The following is a 25531-nucleotide window of genomic DNA, read 5'->3' as shown; positions in this document are numbered from 1 at the left end:
TCCCATTTCCAGCACCCAGGTGTGGAGGTGGTAGTTTTTAGCATCCAGGAAGGCCATCTGGGAAGGCTGGGGTGTAACGGAGTCAGGGCCCCAGTCGGTGATGGATTAATACCGAAAAGGGACGTTACTAGGAAAATGCGCCGCAAGCAGTTCTGACCTTTCCCTACTGGAAGATTAGAGGGAAATTAGTGGTCTTCACTGCAGCCTTCATCTGAGGCCATTCCTCCTGAGCATAGAAGATGTGTGCCCTCCACGTGGGGTGCGACAGTGTGGGAGTGTGGAGGCACGCGTCTGGTAGGAGGAGTCTCATGTGGGTGACACTTGGTGAGCTACCAAACCAGGTGACGCACAGCCAAGTGGGCCGCAGGCACAGTTTGGAAACGCACGGGAGAGCAATGGCTGCTGGCAGCAGCATCAATATTCTCCCTCTGAGCACTAATTACATTATTAAGCAAACAGACCAACACAGGGTCTGAAAGACGGAAACATGTATTTAGGATCCAGTCACTCTCTGCTAGGCTATAAATAACTATGTGTGAGACACAGCTCTCTGGAACCAAAGTGCACCACTGGCTGCTTTCCTTAACTTGGTTTTCATTTCCTATGCTTGAGAAAGGGAACCACTGTTTTTCATGCAAGCCATGCTTGGAGAAGCCGTATTCTCTACCTTCAGGCTCCCTTGCACTATCTGTCATTGCTAAGAGAGGCACCAAGGGGCCAGCACCTTCCCAGAGGACGCGCAGGACTCAGGAGGCACAGAGCTTCTGGAAGAGGCAGCTTGTATTCTGGCGGCAAACAGCACATACTTGCTAATTAAACCTTTGCAATCGAAACAACCCAGGTCTCCTTTGATCTAGCTAAATCCAGTTTAAAGAGGTGGGTGTAAACACAGGATTGGAAAAAACCAGGAACAACATGGAAAGGATTTGTACGCAATGGGAATAAATCTGTTTTTAAAAAAGTCTAAGAGGAGCTCGCAGAAGGAAATGCGCAGCAGGCTGAGCCAGCCGGGTGACTGGCAGAGAGAATAGAGGCTATTTGAATACTGATGTGGCCCTCACTTTCTTCCATTTCCATTAATGACATGCTCATCAAGGGCAAACAATGGGACCGGCTGCCGGCGCCTGTCACAGTGTGTGGGTGCTGGGATGCCAGGCTGTCATCCCCCGGCTGCATTTAGAGACCTGCACGCTAATAAGAAGTGCTCTGTGCCGTCAATGCAGACAGGTGCTTCCGAGGCTGGGACATGCTCCATTCCCTTCCCCCCGAAGCCCTCCTCTCCTGGCCCCCCTGACAGACACCATGAAATGCACAAATTAACAGCCCCATCATGTTGGGCTGCTGCTGCCTGCGGTGAAAGCAGAAAATCAAGTTGTCACCCCGGGTGCAGTGATAAAGCCACAGCCTCATTTCTCTGTGGGTGCCCTATAATAGCAAATGCCAGACAGCTGGATGGATGGGAGGCTTTAGATTAAGGCCCTGATGCACTCTGGCCGGAGAATTAGTAGTTGCTGTTTCCATGTGGATATTCTGTTCAAAACAAACATCTGGACAGAGCCCAGTTTCCTAGAGCAGAAATGCCCCTTGCTTCTCTGGATTTGAAGGAAACAGCAAGAGTGATGCTTCCTTTCCCAAAGCCCTAAGGCTTCAACCCTGAATTTACTTAGAACTTTATCGGGGGCTCAGGACTATGAGAAGGTGAACAAGTTAGCAAGGAGTCTGAGGCCAAGACCAATCTACCGTTTCTGGGTCCTCAGAGCTGGAGCTGAGCACACGTTAGCCAGCAGGCCCTCTTCCCCTCCTGAGTGAAGGACTCTGTCTAGGGTGATTCTTACAGCTGGAGCAGACTGCCTAAAGCCTCCTCCCACCCAGACCTTTCCGCCTTTCCACTCCTACTTCTCATGAAACAATAGCCACGAACAGCCTCGCCCTCCTGGCCCCACAGCCACTGGCTCTATGTCTGGTGACCTGCCCCAGCCTGGGCCAGCATTTGCCCTGGTCAAGCGTGCTAAAGGAGAGTGGGGGCCCTGAGCCCTTCAGACTCCAAGGAGTTTAATGACATAATGGCCTGAGAACTTCAACATAAAACAGGAAGAGCAACTAACGAAACTTACAACATAAAACCCCCCTCCTGTCATTTTTATAGTAATAGTAAAACACTTTATTGAATTTATGAGCTACATAATGACTATGAAGAATGTAACTTGAATTAGAACCAACTCAGAAGTGTAATATCAACTATAAACCCTTTTCTATGACCCCATCCCTTTAGCTTTTTCTGTCCTCTCCCTCTTAACCAAGGGACATTGCTCTCCTCCAAGACTCATGCCTGAGACAGTCTGTGGCTTGCTAATAAATCTTGACTCTTCCTCCGGAGCTCCACAGCCCACAACCCTCCAGGGACAGGACACTCTCTGGGGATGACCATTCCTTTTCAGAGCTCAGAACCATTAGAATGTATTTTAGGAAAGAAACCAGTTAGTCTTTTCTTTGCATAAAGCCTGTCAAATAGACAGGATCTCCTGGGATATACATCAGATATTTCATTATCTGCAACTCCATATTGTAATGGCCTTTCCAAAATGGAAACTGTAACCCTCTTGCAAGTTTATGAAAAGCATCCTTAGTGAAGGATGCGATGTCTGAGTGGGGTGCCGGTCAAGTTTCTAGCGACTGGAGGTAGGGGAAACACAGATCACTCAGCTAAGCAGCATGCCAGCCTCTGTTTTCTGTTTCCATTTCACTCCTTAAGTCTTTCTGTTCCCCAAGGATTTTTCCGAAGGGGTAATAAAATAAAATGGGTGAAACAAAGCCATAAGCCGGTTAAGTCTGAAAGACATGTCATCTCATCTAAAAGGAAGAAACGGACCATTTCCATGCCTAAGGCTGACAGCAACGCCTGAGCTCGCAAGAGCGCTATTCCATTTGATTTATAGAATAATGGGGTGACAAATGATGACAAAAATAAACTTTTACTGCACTGAACTGCTCCTTTATTTATGAAATTTGGCCAAGTAGTGAAATCTTTTATCTGCAAGTTGTAACGTGGAGTGGGAACGAGCGATTATGGTGTGGTAATGGTAACCCGGCGATGGCGGCTGAGTCAGTTGGAAATGGATTGGGGTAGAATAACTACCGCACCATGATAAATGTGAACAGCGCTTTGCTGACAGATGATCTAACAGGTGTTCATAACAACTATATAAGAGGATTTATTTATGACCAGCCACAGCCGCAGCACTGTAAATCAACTCCAGCAGCTGCATGCCGCTGAAACCAAGTCCCTGATGGAGGAACGGTGCGAGAGCCCAAAGAACACAATTCACTCCAGAATCTTAATCATCAAATAACATTTTTTTTAGGTAATTATGCCACAGCCCAGAAATCATGATTACTTTCAATTAGAAAACTGCGCTGTCCCTAACTTTGTTTACAAGGTGTGTTTATGCAGGCCCTATGGTTTTGATGAGGCCCAGGGAAAATGAACACTCTGGGGTCATGGAAAGGGTGCCCTTGGGTGGCGAGGGTTTCTCTGTGATGCCACCAGGAGGTGCTTTTACCCTGGATTCAAATTCTCCGGCTCGAAACTCAAACTGAAATTGGGAGGATATATGGTCTTGCCCAAACTTCTACCTGCCTGGCAGAATGTTTGGGTTCAGGCCTCACTCTGGCTGCCACGCCTGATGCCTCGCATAGTTCACTGTCTAAGCAGAGTAAGCATCACAAAATGAATTCGCTACAGGTGGGGTTTAGGTTTAGGCAAAGGCATCGACCTTTGTTCAAGCTTTCTTAACTACTCTGCCAAGGCAAAATTTAACTTTTGGTGGGAACATTAATAGTCTTAACAATTCCTTCCTGTTACCCACACAGGTGGCTGAACAAAACAAGTGTCCTCAATTCTTCACACTGCCTCCCCGCAAGCCCCCCCCCCAAAAAAGAGTGGTTCTTACATGGAGGTGGGAAGACGGTCCTCTAGCAAGGAAACCCAGAGTCCTGGCTGGGGACAATCTGAGAAAGCTACTCCCAGGTTTGTGATACCTTCCCACTCAGCCTCTCTCAGCCCTCCCAGCCAGGTCGGGCAAGGAGCAGGGTGGAGGAGGTAAGGTTTCCTGCTTCCTCTAAAAGCTGCATAGGCTCTGCAATCTCCAGCCTGAATGACCCATTGGAAATGTTACCTACTGGTCAAAATAAAGATTTTTCTAGATTTAAACCTTGGAAGTTTTTGTCCCTCAAGGTTAACTGTAGAGAGGAACCAGTGTTGTCATTAGAGACAAGTCTGAATCAGCTGTAACAATTCCACATGTGAGTTCCAAGGGTCTGAGACCTGCAGGGCATACGTTCACAGAGTTGGCTAGGTACTATATATACAAGTGACTAGGGACATAAAATTGGCTCCACAGAAAGACAATACAAGGCGAGAAGACTGGAATCTGCAATCCCCTCGTCATAATCATTTATCCTGTAAACAGACACTAATGGAATTTAATATTATTTAGTTACTTTGACTGTAAGCCTGAAAAGACTCATTTTACAACCTTCAAGGCTTAGGAACTAATTAAAATCCCCAAGGAACTATCTACCATCGGCTTCCAAGTAGAAGAATAAAAACCCGAGGGCTGGGTTCTCTGTTCTCTAGCCCACTGGCCCCAAAGCTTGGCTTCGGCCTTGCACCCATGCTCCTCTGGGCCCCCGCAGGCCCTCGGGATGGGCGCTGGGGAAGACTGGGAGGGCACAGTGGCAAAACGGGGCAAGAACAGGTGCGTGTGGCCAGCACTGCTCTCTGTACCAAGGTACTTGAGAGACTTCCAGGGACAGCCTCAGCTGAGAACAGTGTTACTGCCCTTCCCCGCTCCTGGAAACTGGCTCTTCTCCCAGAGATGACACTCTCCTTTCAGGACTCCAGTTCACTGGTCACTTCTGGCCCTGTACCTAGTGACACGTGCTGTGCGGCAACCAGGCACTGCCTCACGGTGTTTCTCAACAGCCACTTCAGGCTGTGAAGAGCTACATTCCCAGTCTGCTGGTCAAGGTACCATGTGGAATTTAAAAATTTGCCCTGAGAAAAACAGCTCATTTCCCAGGTCAGATTATAATTAATATTCTCCTTGCTCCAGTGCAGAGTTGAAAGAAAAAAAAGTAATATTTTCAACACAGAAAGAAAGCACTGAGTTAGTAATACTATGTGTCAGGGAGAAAGGAGATGGAAACTTTGGGGGTTTTGTTGTACCGGGAATCCAATTCAGGACCTTGCGCTTGCCAGGCAGTCACTGTGCTGCTGAGCTATATCCCTGGCCCAAGACTCTGTGAAGATTCATAAAAGAAGCTTCTGATCCATCCAGGGGTGGAATTTTCCATTCATCCAAATTTCCATCCATCTAAGATTCTAACTAACACTGTTATAAGTGTGATAGCCTTGATTTTTTTTATTCCTCCAGAATCTTAGAAATGAAAATGAGCAGGAAAACTTCCCTTGAGGCAAAGGGTCGAGTTAGAAGGCAGAGGGAAGGAAAAAGGATTTGCAGAAACAAGTACAGTCAGAAAGTAACTGTCATCCAATTAAAGGACCTACAGCTGAGGGAAGGACAGAAGCAGCGCGGACGCCACCGGACTTGTCTGGTTGTTGCCTGTGGGGAGGTGGGGTGCTGAGACCTCTGGGGCTGACTGCAGAAAACAGCGTGACTCGGTACTGGAAGAAACAGGAGTGTGGAAAAAGTAAGCCCTTGTTAGTTATGTCAGTGAAAACTCTGCAAACAAGAGCACGTTAACCTACCAACATGCGCACCACTAGTGCTGCACTGCCGATGCCTCTGAGATTTGGGTAGGGTGTGGAGCATTACCCGGTATTTGGCCACATCCCCGGCAACACTCACTGCAGTTTTTAAGCAGAAAAGAGAACATTAAGACTTGTTAATTTTATAAGGCTTTTTCACCCCTCTTATTCTGTGGAGACTATTTTTTTCCTCTAAACAAAGTTCCCTACAAGATGAGAGAAATGACAGGGAACAAAGTGGGGGAAAGATTAGAGGTTTCCCCTTAGTTGGTCCAATTTTTAAAAAAATCTCTGTTTATATTATTTCATCTTTTTGGATTCTTATCCTCTAATAGAACATTTAAATTCTTTACAATAGAAACACAAATTATAAAGGCAAACTTTGTAAGTATTCATATTTGCAAAGTTATTAGGAAGGGAAAGTACACAGTATTTTAATCTGAGAAATTCATTGTTACTCTTCCTTTAGTATTAAAAAATTCTGTTCCTATAAATAAAGCAAGTATATTGTAAAATATGACAGCAATTCTTCAAGATTGGTGTACATAAAATGTCCCATTAAGTGAACATTAAAATGAAAAAATATAGTGAGAATTAAGAATTCAACACTGACTAACTCGACTCAATGGAACAATTTAAAGATGATCATGATTATGATAAAGTTAAGGAAATACGAGGTGAGGAACTCTGAATCTGTATCAAACAAAGACAAGACAAGACCAAACCTTAAACGTGGAACTCTGGTCATTTCTCTGATTTTATTTGAGAAATATTTTAATGATACTAAGCTACTAATATTAAAACAATTTCAGCTGGCACCTACCACTAACTACTACTGTTGATTTAATAGATTTTAAATCTAGAAGTTGGCAGCTATAAATTACTCAAAAGAAATGACCCACTGAAATCTTCTTAGTTTAGGAAAATACAAATGTATGACCTATTTTCAAAGACGAGTGGCCTCATTTAAGGAAAGTAAAAACCTTTCTACGTGGTAACATGTACTTTTCCCTGCTTGATGACAGCAGTAAGTATACTTTTTGTCAGAAAACGGTCTGCCCAGCTCTGTGCAACGTTTCTTCGTTTTGGTACTGATCACTGAACCCAGAGCTTCTGCACTGAGCTATGTCCCTGGTCCTTTTTATTTTGAGACAGGAGCTTGCTAGGTGGTGAGGTGCTGGGGTGGTGTTTGAACTTGTGGTTCTCTTGCCTAAGCCTTTGGAATAGCTGGGATTACAGGCATATGCCACCATGCCTGGCTGGAAAGGTTATCTAAAACTCCAAAGTTCAAGATGTAGTATGTGTCAGATATGGTGGCACATGCCTGTAATCCCAGCACTTGGGAGGCTGTGGCAGGTGGATCCAAAGTTCAAGGTCAGCCTGGGCTACATAGTGAGTTCAAGGCCTGTCTGCACTAAATAGGGAGACCTTGTCTCAAAAAACCACCATCACCACCAACAAAAAGATGTAACATGTATATGTACTAATATCCCACGATGAATATATTCATTATGTATCACAAGTATATACTAATACATATATTTTTAAAAGGCCAGAGTTCCAAACTGCCAAGGCCTAGGACTAATAATGAAGAAGCCAATGGGCCACGGTAAGAGAGGTCCTTCTGGGTGTCAGTATGAGCACAGCATATGAGGAAGGCTCCAGCATGAGTGCATGCGGCTTCTACAGCTAGAGTCATGCGTTGCTTAGTGACGCGGAAACACGGCGATTCCACAACTCTCTGAACATCGCGAGACCACCGCCGTGCAGGCGGCCCACTGCGGACAGAACGCTGCTGGATGGCACGTGACTGCACTTTCTTCAGACTCAGCCCTACGCTGCGGGAGCAGAAACATTTCACAGTCTTGTTTACTCTTGCTGTTTTCAAGCTTAAAAACTTAAATTTTCCAGTCTCTTTTGCTCTCCTTAATATGTATGTTCCAAGAATGTTTGGCATTTTTTACTTTTGTTTACAATCTATAATGTTTTTGATGTTTATTATCTTCCTTTTTACTTAAAAAATTATTGTAGACAGGAACTGTGGCATGTTCCTAAAATCTCAGCTGCATGGGAGGTTGCGGCAAAAAGGACTGCTTGGGCCCAGGACAGTCAGGTCGGCCTGGCAACCCTGGGAGACCAGGTCTCAAGCTGAACTACACTGATGCAAACCAGCCGTTATTTACATGGCTCTCAGCAAAGGGAACGGACTGTCCTCACAGCCCATTACTTTCTGTCAGAAAGATAAATAAAATTTCACCTGGTATTAAAAAGGCATAAAGGTGTTAGAAAAGTTTTCTGATTATAGAATAATCTTCATTAAAAACTAACTTGACTAAGTTAGCAAATAAAATAAACATGCGAGGGAAAGAGGTTAATATGTTGATCACATAAGTACTTTTCAAATTTCTAAAATTATGCACTAGCTAGCTTTTATCATAGCTGAGCACCAAGATTAGTAAAGAAAAAAATTCAGAGTTTATTGAGCAGGTGTAACAGGTATTATAATCATACCCCAGTAACAGATTAAAAGTGTATAGATATTTTATAACATGAAGGTTTTTATTGTTGTTATTAAACACACTAGGCCCTCTCTTGGAAATCTACCCTGCAACACAAATAGAAAATTCATCTGGTATAAAGATGGTTTTGCTTTGACTAACTAAAACCTATTATTTCTCTGGCTAATTTAACACTCATATTCACCATATTTATTTTAGAATAAAGAAAGCTCAGCATATGAATTTCAGGATGATAAATAGTCTCATTAAAAATGCAAACACAAATGCTATTCATATACCAATTTATTTATCTTATTATGTCAGGATAATTTCTTAAGGACAGTTGTCAATAACCAATCACAAATACCAGGAATTTCAAAGAACAAAATTTTGCAGAGCCCATGTTTTTGCATTTAATTGTAAGAAGTATGCTGTCTCATTTTCATATACCAAGCTGAAAGACCATTTAGATGATTTTTTTGCTAATTCTGGCAAAATTCCCTGCTGAAGGGAAGATGATTTCCAATGCACTTTAAATATCCGATTTATGTCTATCATTGTTGAAAAAAGAGGAGGAAGATGAGGCCAAAAGAAATAGGACAGAGAAAATGCCACATGGATTCAAGAGTTAAAAGAACTGACAGTAAAATATATGTTCTTTGGTTAGCAAAGCGAAAAGGGGGAAAGCGCTGCATACACGATGGATACACACCAGCATTCTAAAGCAGGAGACAAGAATGTCAAGAGTGTGTTCTTCCCCCACTGCCAGATGGAAGGGCTATTATTATAAATGAAAGGCAGCAGCAGTGGATGCCAGGCACTTTTGTTGTGTGCCAGATTCTGAAGTCCAGATGTAAGCAGGTTACCCCTGGGACAGGACAGGCTTCAGCTCCCGCAGCAGAACAGAACCAATCACGGTTTTCTCAGTGTTTATGATAAGCTGGGCTGTGGAGCCTTCCTTCAGTTCCACTGTGACTAGCATCAGTGACCCACTGTGCACAGTTTTAGCCGCAAACCTGGAAGGAAAAAAAGAGACCTGTTATCATGAGAGGGGAAAAAAGAGAGACTGCATAAATTCAAATAGGTTTAAAATAACTCTTTTTTTCTCAGGCAAAATAATTTATTGTAGGTTCCCTACTGCCAAAAACCCAAAGCCAGGCATTCTTCTGAAAAAATCAATACTGTCCAGCCCATGTTTACCACAGGCAGGTAATTTTAGTGCATTTAAAAACCAGAATAAGAAAAGGAAGTCTATGTTATTTACTTGCTGGAATGACAAATACACATGGATAATTCTCCATTATGATGTACTTGGGAAGCATTCGTTTGATATTTAACATTTCAACATCCACAGGGCCATTTAAAGTAAGAAGTATATTTTTATTTTTAAGGCATGCTAAGAAAAGAGCTTGAAATTTTAATTCCTCATATCTGAAAATGATTATGCAAGAAGTTAGATAATTTTATGTACATTATAAAATTCTTACTAAGCTCAATGAATTCACTCATGGAAGAATATTCAAATTCAATCTCCACTATTAATGATGACACGAAACCAAACCACGTGACAGCCAAGTGCAACCTCACACTTCCCTCCGTCTTGCGCCCTCTCTTTCAATGTTTAGAACATTAGATCTTCCCTTCTGCTTTAGAATATAAAAGAGGAAACCTGAGGTCTAATGCTCTATTACTAAATTCCAAGACATGAAGAACCTACTAATTACATGGAATTAAAAGCAAAACTAGCCTTTTAAGCACTGCAATTGACTGAAAAGCCGTCGGAGGCACAATGAACTTCTGCCAATCCTGCTAACTCATTCTGCCTGCACAGTGGAGCCCCAGACACACTGGGGACAGGGACGGGGACGGGGCCTCCCAGGCCTGCATTTGCCACACGGAGCACGGTCCACAGTTTGTGGGGAGGGAGTCTGATTGCAGGGATGACTGGAGAAAAACAAAGTTGCTGCCCATGAGCTTTTGAAAACACTAACAAGTGTAGAGCAGGTCTGTGACCTGCTGTGACCCCACTTTGCGGGGCCAATCCCCTTTCCCCTTTCTGTGTGACACGTGTCTGAATCTGAGCCATCTGCCTCAATTTGCGCAACATCTTCAGCCACAATGGCACCCAGTTAGCCCTGACAACAGCTCACAATACATAAAAATAAAACGGCCGCGCTGACAGCACGCTGCGGACAATTCAAGAGCAAACCAACTGGTCAGTGTCTCATGTCAGACAATTAGCATGGGCCCTGCACTGAGCCACGCTGTCCTCAGAGATCTGTTTAATTATCATCAACATAAAAGAGGGAGTTTATCAGAGACACTCAGAAAATCTTCACTCCCAACTTAATTATTAGCCACTTAAGCAGGAAGCAGATTCTCTTTAAATGAAAAGTAATTTCTGAGTTTTTTTTAACAAATGACACCAATATCTTAAATTCATTTTTCGAAATCTAACAAGGCATTTTTGGGCCTAAATAGAATCATGAAAATCAATTTTCCAATAATAATTAGAATAATGCATCAAAAGCAAAACAAATATGCTACCCTTACTAAACTGAAAATATTAACAACACTATGAAGTTACTTTGAAATGTCTGCTGACGCGTTGTTGGCAAAGTGCACTGGCAGACTATCTGCTCATTTACTTTGTGTTCTTTCTTCCAACATGCTGAAAACTCACAAGGACTCTGACGGAACAGTTCTCCTGCCGGGAGAAGCAATTGTAGGTAACCAGTCTAGGACTATAACGTGCCCTGATATTTTTAAAAAGGTTTTTCTAAAGCTCTCACATCTCTACCTGCTTTTGGACCTACACACAAGAGATTCAGAACTAAACTTGGTAGCTCAATATCATCTTTGAGAGAACACAAAGATTTCTAGCCCCAAGTGAACCTCTTCTATCACCTCTTTCAAGTTTATGCATTTCTTTTGTCTAAAATTTTAAGGTTCTTACGATTCCTAGAAGAGTGCTGTGTCTACATTTGGTTCAAGTATGTCACCAAAGGATACAAGGTAGTGTTATATTCCAATTCATTTATGCAACTGTTCCCACAGCTTTGGTCATCACACCTGTAATTCATTCAACAAATACGTCTGCAGAGGTCCCTATTTCTGACAGGGTATAATTATGTAAACAGCAGTCTTATTAGTTCTTTTATTTACTTAACGTGTGCTTTGGAACCAAAGGAAAGGAGATTAAGGCTGAATGGGAACACAAAAGCACTGTTGCTTGAATTTCAGGGTTGTACAGACCCAAGGTACATTTTCTCTCTTTTTATTAAAAACTTTAAAAGTCACTGCTACAGTCCTACAAACTTGGCAAAGACAAATGTCAATTTTAGTGTCAGAATAATAAGCAATGTCTCCCATGTGTTTCTGAAATCCTATGACCATACAGCTCTAGTGCTATAAAGAACAGGGGTGCGAAAGGGAAGAGGCAGTTGCTTACCCTGGAGAGGAAACATGCTAAGCGAATCGGTCTAGCAAGACTCTGCTAGCTGGTGTGGATGCTGCCTTGGCATGAGGGCTGTGCTCTGGTGGGTGCACATGTGGAGACAGATCAGATGTCCCAATGTTCTCAATTCACAGCTCCAAAAGGACGCATTTAATTGGAACACAGCATGATTACAACTGTTTTGTTTTAGTCCGTGGAAAGCAAAAGCCACTCCCGTGAAGTCATTAATCACTGTGCATCTGAATGGCCCGGGTTCTGACATACACTTTGTTGACAGTTAAGGAAAGAATTAGTAATAGGTTGTTTTTGAATGTAAGAAACACTGGTTATACACTAAATTTCATGGGTGACACAGATCCTCCGTGCTTGGCCTTGAACCAAAACCGCACCATGCCATAAATCTTCTGCAGGCATGAGAATTTTTTCATCAATGATAATAGCAGCCACAGCTTACTAACTGCTTGCTATGTGTGTGGTGCTGAGTTCTGAGTGGTCCATTCACATTCCCTCTGGCTCTGTGGGCAGGTAGGTCCCTGCGAGGGGCAAGGCAAGGAGGCCCAGAGAAGCTGAGGCACTGCTCAGGGACACAGAGCCAGGGAAGGTAGGCAGCATTCTGAGCTCAGGTATTCTGATTCCAGGTCACAGGCAGATCCTTCATATGTACAAAAATACCCTTAACACTTCCTATCAGGCAACAAGTAAAGGCTTTTCGTATTTGTCTAATATGCATACAATCTAATATGTTCAGAAAATCTTTCCCTTAAAAAGCTTTGTGCTTCTATGATGAATGTGATCGTTATAAATATAACTAAAATGTACCAATAAAATCTAATTAAAAAAACAAACACAAAAAAGCTATGGAAAAAATAATAGAGAGAAGAACAAAATAAACATATTGTCCTATAATTTAATGAAGTATTGAGGATTTCCTATCATTTGTAACTTTTAAGTCCTCTACCAGGCATGGACAAGCTGTGGTCTGCAAGCCGGACACATCTGTGTTATAATAAAAACTGTAAAAAAAAAAACAAAAAACAGAAACAAACTATGTGCTTTGCTTTCTACTGTTCTGTGATTCAAAGCATCTAGACTTGATTCTTTGTTGTATTTTTAATTCCTGTCCCTAAAGATTCATGTAATTTTAAATATCCTCTACTCAATCCCTCAAAAATCACCAGCAATGAAAGATATTCAACCTTTCTGAATGGAGCTGTAATACAGGGAGAGACGACTTGGAGACCAATCAACCTCAAAAACTAGTAACACCACAAATGAGAACAAATAAGTGGGTGACAGTTAAAGATGTATTGCCTATGTGCGACGGATTCCACATTATTAAAAGGATACCATCAGGATATTTTTCATAATTTTCATTTCACTCTACCACTAAGCGTTCACTGTTTATAATCACCAGCTGAGAAGGTAAAAGTGTTTGGATATATCTGTATTTTGTCTTACTAAATGTCTTTTTGTCTCATCTCCAGCAAATGACAATCTTTGTTTAATTCTTAAGATTTAAGAAAAAGAATCAGTTGTAACAGCTAAGGCAAAAAATGTTTCACTCTTCTTAAAAAGTTACTCCTAACTACTGTCAGAATTGTGAAACTGGTCAAATAACAATGCATTTGGACACACGTTACCTATAATAGTTTTTAGATTTTTGAGAAATTGGCTGTGGACTGTAAGTGCTCTTTGTCAGCAGGAAAAGAAGTCCAACAGCGCCATCGTTTTAACAATTAAAATGTTAATAGCACAACACGAACTTAAAAATTTTTATGTGAGAGGCAGCATACAATCCCTAAGTATTCACAAACATAAAATTTCTTATGCAGAATCAGATTTGCTATACTTAATGCAACAGCTTGAAGACATGCTTTTTCTTCTCCTGGATAGTCTTCTTGGTTTCTGATTTTTCTATTCTGAGTTCAATTTTCTTGTGCTTTCTGTTCTGCTGGTTACCAGAAGCTGTGACAATGGCCTACTCAGGCTAAAACTTTTTTTCCTACTCTGTACATGAAGCCTTCAATTACTGCCTGCTGAAGCAGACAGAATCCTATTAGTAAGAAAGACGATCACAAGATGCAGTGCCCTGCCCTCGCTGTATAAAAATAATTAGTCCGAAGTTGACAAATGTGTAATGAAGTCACACAATCATTGTATGTTGGAAATACTGGTTTGAATAGGCTCCCTAAACATCAATACCAAAGCAGGATGATTTGGAGCATTATTTTCCAAAGGATTTAAAATTATAAATCCTCATTAGCTTGAGTTAATACAGTAGAACATTTTAAACAGGCAGCGAATTTCTAAGTTGTAAAAAATTCTCTTTCGTTGGCTATAAAATTGCATTTTAAAGTTAAGCCCATTAATAGAAAACATTTACCAGTGATTATAGAATTTAAAGTAATTTTCCCTATTTAAAAAAATGCCCAATAATGCTATAGTGCTTTCCCCTAACATTTAGAGGAGAACTGTTACCACCAAAAATAAACTACCACAGTAATTCAGGACTCACTAATTTCTATTCTAATCTTACAGATGGTATAAAAAATTACTTCCTACCCGAGCAGACCAGCAATGCATTTCCCTTCAATCAAGAAAGCTAAACAGTGGAAGTGCGCCTGCTCACAGCGCACCTTCGCGGAGCATTGAGGGCTCTCGGAGCTTTTCCAGTCTGTCTGCCCAGAGGCTGCAGGGTGAGCAGGGGGTTAACAAGAGGAAGCCAGATAGTAAAACAAATAAATTCTGACTCCATTCTCTTCGAATCCTTACAAAGTTGTTAACCCAGAAGAATACCTTTCCTTACCTTTACACAAAAACAGTTACATATTCCTATTATAACTGCTACACTATAGGATACAACCTCATAAATGGTGAAATTAAACTTCACACAGAATGTTAAAGTAAAAACCAGCTATGCAGTTTGGTTACTTCCAAAATATCCAAATATGTTTTAGCTGTGAAAATGAACAGAGGTCTACATTTGTTGTTTGGTGAAATGCTGCTCAAAGCAAGATCAAAAGCGGTGCTGCCCTCTAGTGAACGCCCGCTAGCCCGAGCAAGGACTCTCGATTACTACATGAGCACCACAGCTCTTGGGCTGTGCCGGAGACCGAAGAGTTTGTCATGCTGTAGAAAAGACCTCAGCCTGGTATCTTTCCATCAACATCTGTTTCTGTAAAATTTTATTTTAGGACAGAAGATGTATGCTGACAGCAGTCTAAGGGCTTATAAAATAGTGCACCAAGATATAGAATACTGTCTGATAAGCTAAATTCTTTTTGCACAATTCTCCAAAATTCAAATATATTTATCGGAGGAATGGAAACTGACTACTGTACTAAAGAAATACAGTATCCCAAGGGTTAATGAACCTAAGAACAGAAGACAGGGAAACATTACAGATATCATGAAGAGTGACTACGCTACTCCTGACTGTGACCCTTTCACTAGCAAAACGTGAGACAAAGGTCCCAGAAGGTACTGAGGGAAGTTATGTACCACACATCTTTTAGGATAGAAAATACAACATATAACAATATTTCTCCTATTAGTAACCTTTAAACATTTACCTAACAGCAATTCATTGAATGAGTTTAAGTCTCAGAATGAGGGCCGGGATGTAGCTCAGTGGCACAAGTGCCTGCATGGCAAGCGCAAGGTCCTGAGTTCAATCCCCAGTACCAAAAAAGAAAAGAAATTAAATAAGAAAACAAAGCCAGGCTAAGTCTCAGAATGAAACAAATTGTTCTTTACCTATACTTTAATTGAATAACAAGATTTTAATTTTACCTAAAATAAACAATAAGTATTCATAAATTTAAAAGTTTACTGTCATACTGCCATGGATACACTCTTCAATTCAAACCACCAGAATTTCTTAATAGTTAAGGACTTAAGTGATAACACTAAAACATTTATTTTACTAAGACTGTCATTATCACAAGCTGTACATGACCAAAATTTGCAAACTCAGAAAGTAAAGGGTAAATAAAAGTCCAACCATTAAGAAAAAAAAAAAAAAAAAGTCCAACCATTAAGTAAGATACATTGGGAAAAAGGAATATAAGAATTAAATTTGTTAGTAATGAAAGTTGCGCTAGGATCTTACTGAATAAGAACCAAATAGAATCAAGGCAGAGACAAGGTGTGTTCTTTTCTTTCAAATATCGAAGTTTCCCCATTCGTATAGGGTCAATCTTCTGTTCATAAAAGGGAAAACTGAGTACAAAATGTGAAACTGTCCTCCCTAGCAGTACTGTACATGAATGTCAGATTTCTCTACATGCGTTAAAATGAGAAGTGGCTGAGGTGGCTTAAAGACAAACTTTTACCTGTGGTGTAAGACTGTCTTCAGACCCCACAGTAATGTACTTCCCCAATTAATACACAATCTTGCTGGTACAGAGAGTAAGAAAACAATGAAGTCAGTTATCTCACGTAGGTCTGGAAGTACAGTTCTGTAGCAGAGCACATGTTTACAATTCATAACATTCAGGGTTTAATCCTCAGCACTCCAAGAAAACCAGATAAACCAACATCTGACCTATTCATAACCCTTCATACTAGCTGGTATAAAAAGGAAATGTGCAAACACAAGAAAACGCATTTTAAAGTGTGTCATGTGGCTATTGCTAACTCTTGATACTTAGGGTAGCCTCAAACTGCGGACTTAGGAAGATGTTGAGTTTTAGGGGTGGGTTCCAGGAATCTGAGTTCTATACAAACTCTCATAGAATTCTCTGTAGGGAAAAACCTTGGATATTTCAGAACTATAGATTTTTAGTTTTCTATTTTGGTCACTGTACTATTCACAAGCACTGTTATTGGAGGACAAGCAATGTAATAAAAGCAAATGCACCCTCTCAGTTTCTACACTGTTGAATGTGAATGTCCTTTACACTTATTGGGTTTTTCTCAGAGGATGACAATAAATTTTCTGCTGTATTCCCATAGGTGGTCCCTTTAGTCTTTCCCCTTAGGTCACATTAAATCTTGACCTTTCTCATATTTGGATAGTAGAAGGGAAGTTATGTACCTTTTCCCTTTGGAGTTCATTCATACAATGGTATAATGCTATCTCTAATGCTGCTCTTGGTAATGCTTTGTTTATGCTTATTAGCACTGACTTAAATCATATACTTTAAGATTTTTACAATGCAAAGTATACCTTACATATTTTGATGTGAGTATCTAATGCAGGAAATGAAGACATTGGATGACTTTTTTTCAGTATTGGGGTTTGAACCCAAAGCCTTCACAATGAGCTACATTGCCATCCGTTTTATTCTTTATTTTGAGACAGGGTCTTGCTAAATTGCCCAGGTAGGATCTGAACTTGCAATCCTGCCTCAGCTAACCAAGTGCTGGGATTATAGGCACGTGCCACTGCACTGGTACTTAGTGAATGCTTTTTGATGATGACATTCCTTCTCATTTCTGTATTACTCCTTATGCAGTGGTAACTGCAATCTGGAAAGCAGCAGATGGGTACCATGACCATAACTCCACAGATCCATGACTCTATAAGATGGTTTTGTTCTTAAAGAGCAGATTTTTCAAATAGCAAGTAAGAGCCACAAACACAATCATAAAGCATGGCAGACTGCTCGGCTTTCTGATTCTATCACTCATTTAGAAAATCAAAACTAAAAGCTTTCTCAGTTGATCTTTAAAAGTGTTATATGGGACATGCTCCAGGTGTCTGAGGTGAGTTCCTAATACTTGTGCTTCTTTAACTGACTTTCCCTTACTGGGGGCCGTTTTCTGTTGAAGTACTAGAAACTATTTCTGCCTATTTCATACTATTACTTTGTCTTAGAAATTCTTACATTAAGTACTTCTTTACCTAGCATTTAATGTAAACACATGTAAATTTTAAGCAGTAGTAGAAATAAACTACTCTAAAACCAGACGATGGAAACTCTACTCACTGAATGGTTAGAAAGAATATACTAATGCTTATTAAAAGTCCTCTAAGGAAAAAAAAGATGCAAGGCCTGCCATGGCTGTGCACACCAGTGCTAAGGCAGGAGTGCAAGACCAGCCTGGGCTACTGAGCTGAGCTCAAGGTCAGCCTGAACTGCAGAGTGAAACCCTGTCTCAAAACAAAAGTAAAAAAACCCCAAAAACATCTAGAAAACAAACAGAACTTAACCCAGACAAAAGGAACTTAAGCACATTAAAAACTTTAAAAATCTTGGGCTGGTGTTTAGCTCAGCAGCGTGGTGCCTGCCTGGCAAGCTCGAGGTTCTGAGTTCGATTTCTGATTCAAAAAAATAAAACTTTAATCTCTCAAATTACTAATCAAGATACTTTCCATATTTGGTGTTTTCTTAAAAAAAAATCCTAAACCAATCAAATAAATATTAAGAGTATCTTGGCTCCTATTCTTTATCAACTGAAAAAAGCAACTATCACAGGAGAAAAAGAGTTATTTAAAAATTTCATATGGATCTCAACTTTATTATTAACAATATGCAGTCTTAGATATACAATCTCACTGATCCCACAGGGTATTACAATATTGAATACTACATTTAAAAACACTAATACAATTCAATAAAGTGGTAAAATGCTAATTTGTTATTAAAATGTAATCAAATAATTTCATTTTAAATGAAATTAAGAACATTGAGACAGATTTTAAGTCAGTTATTTGTTCTAACTGCTACAAGCGAAGAATGGCCAAGACATTGTAAATGGGTCACATATACAGAATAATTATGTCAACTTATGCATGGAAAATATAAATAATGAGGTATTTATCCCCTGGAAGCTTTCTAAAATTCAGAACATTACTATGGTCACATTCTACTTATAAAAATAAATATGAATATTTTCAATTAAGTATGGTGGGATCTGAGAAGCAAATGGAGACAGAATAGCCTGCTCCTAAGCAGTCAGGCATTTTATTCACCTCTCACTCCCTAGGAACTTAGGCTCCGCCCCCAGCTCTCAGAGCCAAACACCAGGCCACTGATGATAGAAAACAAAAGCACCACGAGGTCATAGATGTGCAAATGCTTCTTAGTTGTGTGTCCCCTCTGCATTCGCAGGGATAATTGAGCACTAACAGTAATTTAATTTCAGTCATCTGACCAGACATTAATAAAGTTCCCAACCACCAAGTCAGGTTACAGGAAAACTGCTTTAAGAAGAGTTAACCCAATGTGCTCAGTGTTCTTCCTAGTTCATCTTCCAACTGAAAGTGCTCATGTTATTTAGCTCTGAGAAGGTAATTTGATCTTTTTTCTTATAAGAATAAAATATATGTAAGACTTTCATCGCTTTTACAAAAGTTTAAAAAGTTCCCACATAAAACAAAGCAATGCCAGGTGTGGTGGCACACACCTGTAATGCCAGCACTCAGGAGGCTGAGGCAGGACTGCTGAGACTTCGAGGCCATCCTGGGCTACACAGTAAGTTCAAAGCCAGCCTGAACCACACAGCGAAGCCTCGTGTCAAAAAACCAGAACAAACAAACAAACCAAAATACAAAACAAAAAACCACCCAAAAGCTAAACCAGAGGCTCTAACATACAGAATTACCCTTTTCTGTGTGCATTATGGTAGGTGGCAATAAAACAAGAATGCAGTATTGCTGATCACTAAATGTGTTAGGTGAAATTTCATACTAAATAAGGCAAATGTTAAGAGTTGATATTTTAGTAATTTCAGTAATTCCAAAGACCCATAGTAAATCACCCAAGAAAGAAAAAAAAAAAAGTACTTAAAGCATACAGAAAACAAACAAAACTTAGAAAACTCAGAACTAAAAAATATTTTTACTTAAAAGGCTTTTATTCACTTTTTTCCTTCTGAACATTGACTGCTAAGTTGAATGTGAACTATTGGTACCAGTATGATGACTTTGCACCCGTTTTCTACTTTGTCACCATCACACGACAAGGCTTGTCATAAATGAAAAAATGGAAGCATCAGATCTCTTGAATACCTTAAGGGCTTTCCTCTTTCTCTCAAACACACACACACACACACACACACACACACACACACACTCACACACAGGTAAACCCCTGTTTTTGATTAGTACATGTTGTTTTCATTCTGTTATGATTATTATAGTGCAGTTATGAAGGTCTGACTCATGTCAAGTCAGCTTTTTTTTGGAGAAAGGGTCTCATCAAGTAGCCCAGGCGGGCCTGGAACTTGTGGGGATCCTCCTGCCTCAGCCTCCAGAGTGCTGGGATTACAGGCATGTGCCACCACGCCTGGCCGTATGTTTTTCACGTGGCCCGAAGTCAGTGTTCTTCCACAGATATAACAGAATTTCATTTCAATAGCTTTTGTGCCCTGCCACCCATTTCTAAACAGACGAGGAACGTAAAGCCTACAAGGACAAATTATAATTTGTCCAAGATTACCAAGTCCGGTAAGAGCAGAGAGAATTCTAAACCCCAAAGCACAGATGGCACTTCTGTTCTCTTGCTAACTGAAAGCAACAAAAATTTTTAACAATCTGAAGCCCTTCCCTTTGATTCTAAATTTATTTTCTGTAATTGATAATCATGTAAGATGTAGTATGTCCTTTTAATGCAGATGTACATGCAGTTTGTACCAACTCCCTCAAACTCAGAGACTGCCCACTAGCCATGTGTGCAGGTATAATTAGTTTCATCTCCACTATCATTTAAAGCTACTGGCATTCATAAGAATACAAGGAGAACAACATTTTAATCACATGTGCTGCTGCCTTTCGGCCAAGTGGTTAGTAAAATGTGCTCCTTGTTAGAAGAGGCCTTGGACCTCATGCTTAGATGCCTGGTGTGAGGATACCCCTGGCCCAAGAACAGGGCCTGCACTCCGCCAGTGTTATGAACGGGAAGCAGCCTCTGGGGTCTTGCTTTGTAAAGGAACCTGTAGATAGCATACAGACCTCCCACTTTCAGACAAAAGAGTCAACTCCACTACTTTCTAAGATAGCTTTCTGTGCAAATGCGCTGAATCAAAAAAATCCAGGAAACTCTCGAGCACTTCATAAAAGTAATCTTTACAAATTACCAAGCTATTATGGAATGTGGATGTGTTCTGTGTCTCTTTTCAAGTCAAGCAGTGTAATAAGGATGCTATTAAATGGGAAATGGGGTGCAGTCTCAATCCAAATTCATTAATCAAATATATCATCAGAAAACTGGGATGGTACATGCAGGGTTAGTGGTAATTATTGCCACAGAAAACATCAAATTATGTCTTTATACAGTCATGGCGAGGACACGTATTAGTGAGCTCACCGGTGTATCTTATCTTGGCCGGAAGGCACGGCACCCATGTTGGCTACATTCACGACCTTCCGGAGGATCATGGAGGGGGTGAAGTTCTGTGGTGCAGTGACGATCATGGCAGAAGTTTCATTCATTCCTGTCAGCATACCTGGAAGAGCAAAGGAAGGCTCCCTTTTAGTGATTTCTCTGTGAAAATAATTCAAGCTATTTTAAGCTCATAGCCAAAACTTAGAAACTTTTCTTAACGAGACATGCTGCTTTATAATGAAATTTTCAAGATAATTATAGAATTAAAATAATGTCACTGTTTCACAGATTTCTTAAAAATTTTCAAGGGGTAGAAAAATGTGTAAAAATGCAGTCAAAATCATTCTTCACAAATCTAATAGTAACTAGGGCAAAAAAATCATAAATATGACATTTCAATTTCATACACAATTTGGGCTATGTAAATGATTACACTTTTATTTCTTAAAAATATAAATATTTAATTCTTAGTACTGTTCATTCACAGATCAGCCAGAACAAGTCAAAATATTCTGGAATAACTAGCAGCATCGCCTGATGGACAGCTTCTATTCAGAAGATCAAAGTTGGCTTCACAATGGCCGGAGGTCTCTAACTGGTCCTGGGCCTCTGGAAAATGCAGCGCAAGTTTCCAAGCCACGCTGAACAATGACGGCATTTGCCTAGCAAACAGACCTACGGTCCCAATAAAAACACACCGAAATCTCCAAAGCAAAAAGTCTGAAAACAGGGAAAAATGTCAGCTGAAAAATCTTAAATCCCAGAGACATTTCAAATAATAGTTTGAAAGGAAACCAAGTTATGCAAAACTATGAATAAGACCATAGTGTTAACCCTAAACATACCATTAATATCAGAATGTCATGTGAAAATGTTCAGTAAACAAATTCAACAACGTACTAAACCCTTGGAAAAAATACTGCAATTCAGTACTGGGTTAAAATAAGATACAACAAATATCATCTACTTGTTGGACATCTAAAGGTATTTATTAAAAATTACCTCTGACGACATTTAACGTGTATAGTAATTTACAAAATCTATGAAAAATGGCAAAATTTGATTTCATGTTTCCAAAAGACCTTGTAGCTTCAAGTCTGTAATTTATTTATTGTAAATATAATCTGGAACTTTTAAAAGTCCCTCTGATTAACGGTATGAAGATGACAAAACCTACTACTGTAAGAGGACTTCCCCATCAAATAGAAAAACAGAACTACCCACCTTCTAACAAGGAGCACATTTTACTAACCACTTTCAAACTCCAGGAACACTATGTTCTGTCTTAGGCCGTTTAACTTCGATATTAGGCAAAAGCTTTAAAAACTACACGAGCAGTCAAACACTGCTTTTAAGTAAAGCACAGGGCTGACATAACACTGCTGAGAGATGTGTGTACTCATTTAGGATTTAAACCTTCTCCATTAAGCTCTATTGAAGAGCAACTGCTGAATAAATGAATGCAACTATGTTTATGTTAAAAGCCTGTTTCCCGCAGCATGTAATTAAAGGAAATGTTGTACAAAGCCAGTACTTTTGTCAAGCTCCTGTAAATGGAAAGATGGATAGCACTCAGAGAAGTGAATGCATTGCTTCATATTTAACCTTAACACTCTTGTCATTAATGGTTTGTCTAACTTGTTCTATAAAAGACAAGGTACTGCTCCACTGAAGTAAAATTAAAAAAATCAACTAAACCATGCTTTTCAGAACAGAAGATTCATTATCGTCGGCTAATGTATTGGCATAAAGCAAAGTAACATCCTATCAAGTAAGGCACACATTCAATCTGCCTCTCCACCCCCCTTTATTTTTAACTCATGCTGTTTTATTGTTATAGGCAATTTGTACCACTCAGCATGACAGTGTAAACTGAATCAAGATTAATTTACATGCAAAAGAACACTTAGGAGAGCAGCACGGTAAGCAAATGTATTGTCTCGATTGCTGAGGTGGAAAAAGAACCTGGAAAGAAAAAAAAGGTGCTCTAATTAAGGGGCATCAAATATGATCGCTGTGGTAGTTAAGGGCCAGAAAATAGTAAATGCCTGACCATTTAAAGAATTAGCATCTTGCTAGCTAGGAACCATAAGATGGATGCATAAATCACAATAAAATTAAGTAAACATTTTAGGTTTCTTAAAGCACAGGTTTTGCTAAATGAAAATATATCAGATATTTTCAAATTAACAAGGAAAAAATATGCCAAGCCATCATTGGAAGCTTATCCTACGAAAACAGACTTCCACTGTATGTAGACTGCTCCATAATAAGGGCAAAGTTACTGGGAAATATTTTTAAACAGGCAGAAATTGTGGCTTCATTAGAACATATCTGAATTTTGGTGATGGTGAAGGACAGCACTTGATTTAGGTTTAATCATCTGTAATTAACTACTAAAAGGCAAACCAACTAATTTAAGGAAATCAAATTTGAAAAGACTTCTAAATTTTAGATTTGCAGTTTAAATAAGAGGCAGCTTAGAATGAACAATAGGTTTATATCTCTTCAAATGAAAACTGTCCAAAGAAACCAAATTAAAATTTTTCAGGTTAGAAAAGAGAAACCCCATGTTATTTATAGTATTGAAAGATTCCCACAGATAGCTCATTAAATGACTTCACAACACTTACAACTCACAGCAATGAGTAACTCATGCTTCCACTGAAGGCTCATACAACACTCTGACTACCACTTATTCAACAAGCACACTTAGTGATGGGACCCTCATCAGAACCATCAAGAAAAAGTGCTGGATTGGGCTGTAAATTAGAAATGAAAGCTTCTGCTGTTTAAAAAATATTAATGTAATACATTCTTTTAGAATCACTTTTAATATCTTACCCTTTTCAGTTATGCATACCTTTAGAATAAAAATAGAACCATAATCTTCATGTTTCTTATTTATAACTTTTTTAGTTAAATCCTAATTCATTTAATGCACTTCTTGAGTCTTAAGATACAGACACAGTAAAATGAGATATTAATTATGTAATTTCATTTTACTTAAAGTAGGAAAGCTGACTAAAGTTAGCATGCAATAACACACACTTCCTAAGAACTTACTCACACTTTGCCTTCCAGAACTTCACATTGACAGAATGTGAGGAAATGAATTTTTATTTTGATTGAGGGTTTTGATTTAGGGTCATTTCTAGGTAACTTTTGTGAAATAAGGTATGCTCTCTTCCCAGGGTAGTATAACAAATACATGTGTAAAGTTGGGAATTGAGACCTCCATTACCAAACCTGCTGAAATCTCTAACTAAAAAGATGCCACTGAAAAGACTCTTTAAATCTGTGGTAAATTTGCCAGCATCAAATTCCACATCAAAGAATGAATTCAGGAAGACAGAAAGAATGATAAAGAAATGCCAAGAGACTTGCAAGGATTTACAAATACTTCATATAAACAAATTTTCAAATAGCTTTATTCAGAGTAGCCTTTCTGCTCTATTAAACATAGCAAACAGCTGCCAGATTTATTCAGACAAATAATCAACAACCATAGAAGTAAAATGGCAGAAGAAAAAGGAATTTTGGCAACAAGTCCACAGAGGACCGGAGCTATTCTCCAAGAGCACCTCTCTCATGCACTTACGGTTCTGTATGGCTGGGCAGCGAAAAATCCCTCAGTCACAGTAGAGCACAAAAAATCTGATCAAAATATCAAGTATTCTAAACAAAAGCTGAGGGAGAGAAAGGGCATAAAATAATCTGCTGCTTTAGAAACACTTCAGTTGCACTTTGCAAGAACAGAATCTCCCCGTAAAAGTCAATGTGCCACAGCCTCATCCGGAGCTGCTGAGTGCCACTCACCTTGGTTTGCTGAGCAGGTGGAAAGCAGAGAGGCAGGCTTTAGCCAGCAAAGGGTAAGAATAGCAAATACAAGAATCAGTTCGTCATTGGGAAAACAGAATCACAAATTTAACTTTCTTCTACAGCAATTATCAACTTTTGAGAAAACAAAAAATGTAAAGTTGGGTTTAGTCATTCCTTTTTTAATCACTTAAAAGCAAGGCCAGAAGAAAAGATTACTATAAATGTACAGTCTTAGTCTGGTGTTCTCTTCGAGGGATTCTTCTATAACAGGTCTTTCTGACAGTGTGGCTCACCCAGGCATGGAGGAAATCTAACTTTCAGCACTACAATACCCACGGCACCAGGAAGCGTACCCCTCTCCTCAGGAGCAGGTCTGTACATGTCTGGTACATTGTGGGAGCTTGAAAGATCTGATTTAGCAACCTCAAAATGAAAAGATCTTTGTTTGCTAACAGCCTCCATACTTTCACTCATGTAAAGCTTTTAAAACTGCTGACTATAGCACTTAATATTCCCTCACTTTATAAATGTTATCCATAATTAAAGAAAATCAGTGTTACTTTCCCTGATTCATATAGAAAAACCCCTTTTATTAGAAGGCATGCTTGACTGTGGGCCAAGTATAGGATATTAATACTTGCATTCTACTGAAAATATTTTCTTTTTAATACATATTTTAAAATGTTTCAGCTCTGATTCATTCAAACAGCAT

At 39.7% G+C, this 25531-nt stretch overlaps 1 protein-coding gene across 1 annotated transcript in view; it reads right to left on the bottom strand.

Annotated features, from left to right (window-relative positions):
• Window positions 1-8553: 8553 nt before the first annotated feature.
• The window catches only part of Ap3b1 (adaptor-related protein complex 3, beta 1 subunit), a 258894-nt gene continuing 241916 nt past the window's right edge, over window positions 8554-25531 (bottom strand). The window contains exons 26-27 of the mRNA XM_005386022.2: window positions 20980-21118; window positions 8554-9284 (exon numbers count right to left, since the gene is read on the bottom strand). Of these exons, the coding sequence (XP_005386079.1) occupies window positions 9131-9284; window positions 20980-21118 (293 nt within the window). The 3' untranslated portion in view covers window positions 8554-9130. The remainder of the gene's footprint in view (window positions 9285-20979; window positions 21119-25531) is intronic.

Source organism: Chinchilla lanigera, unplaced genomic scaffold (genome assembly GCF_000276665.1).
Source record: "Chinchilla lanigera isolate Chin_1 unplaced genomic scaffold, ChiLan1.0 scaffold00024, whole genome shotgun sequence".
Classification (NCBI taxonomy): Eukaryota; Metazoa; Chordata; class Mammalia; order Rodentia; family Chinchillidae; genus Chinchilla; species Chinchilla lanigera.
The sequence above is the reverse complement of the archived record's forward strand: the minus strand, read 5'-3'. Positions and strand labels throughout refer to the sequence as shown.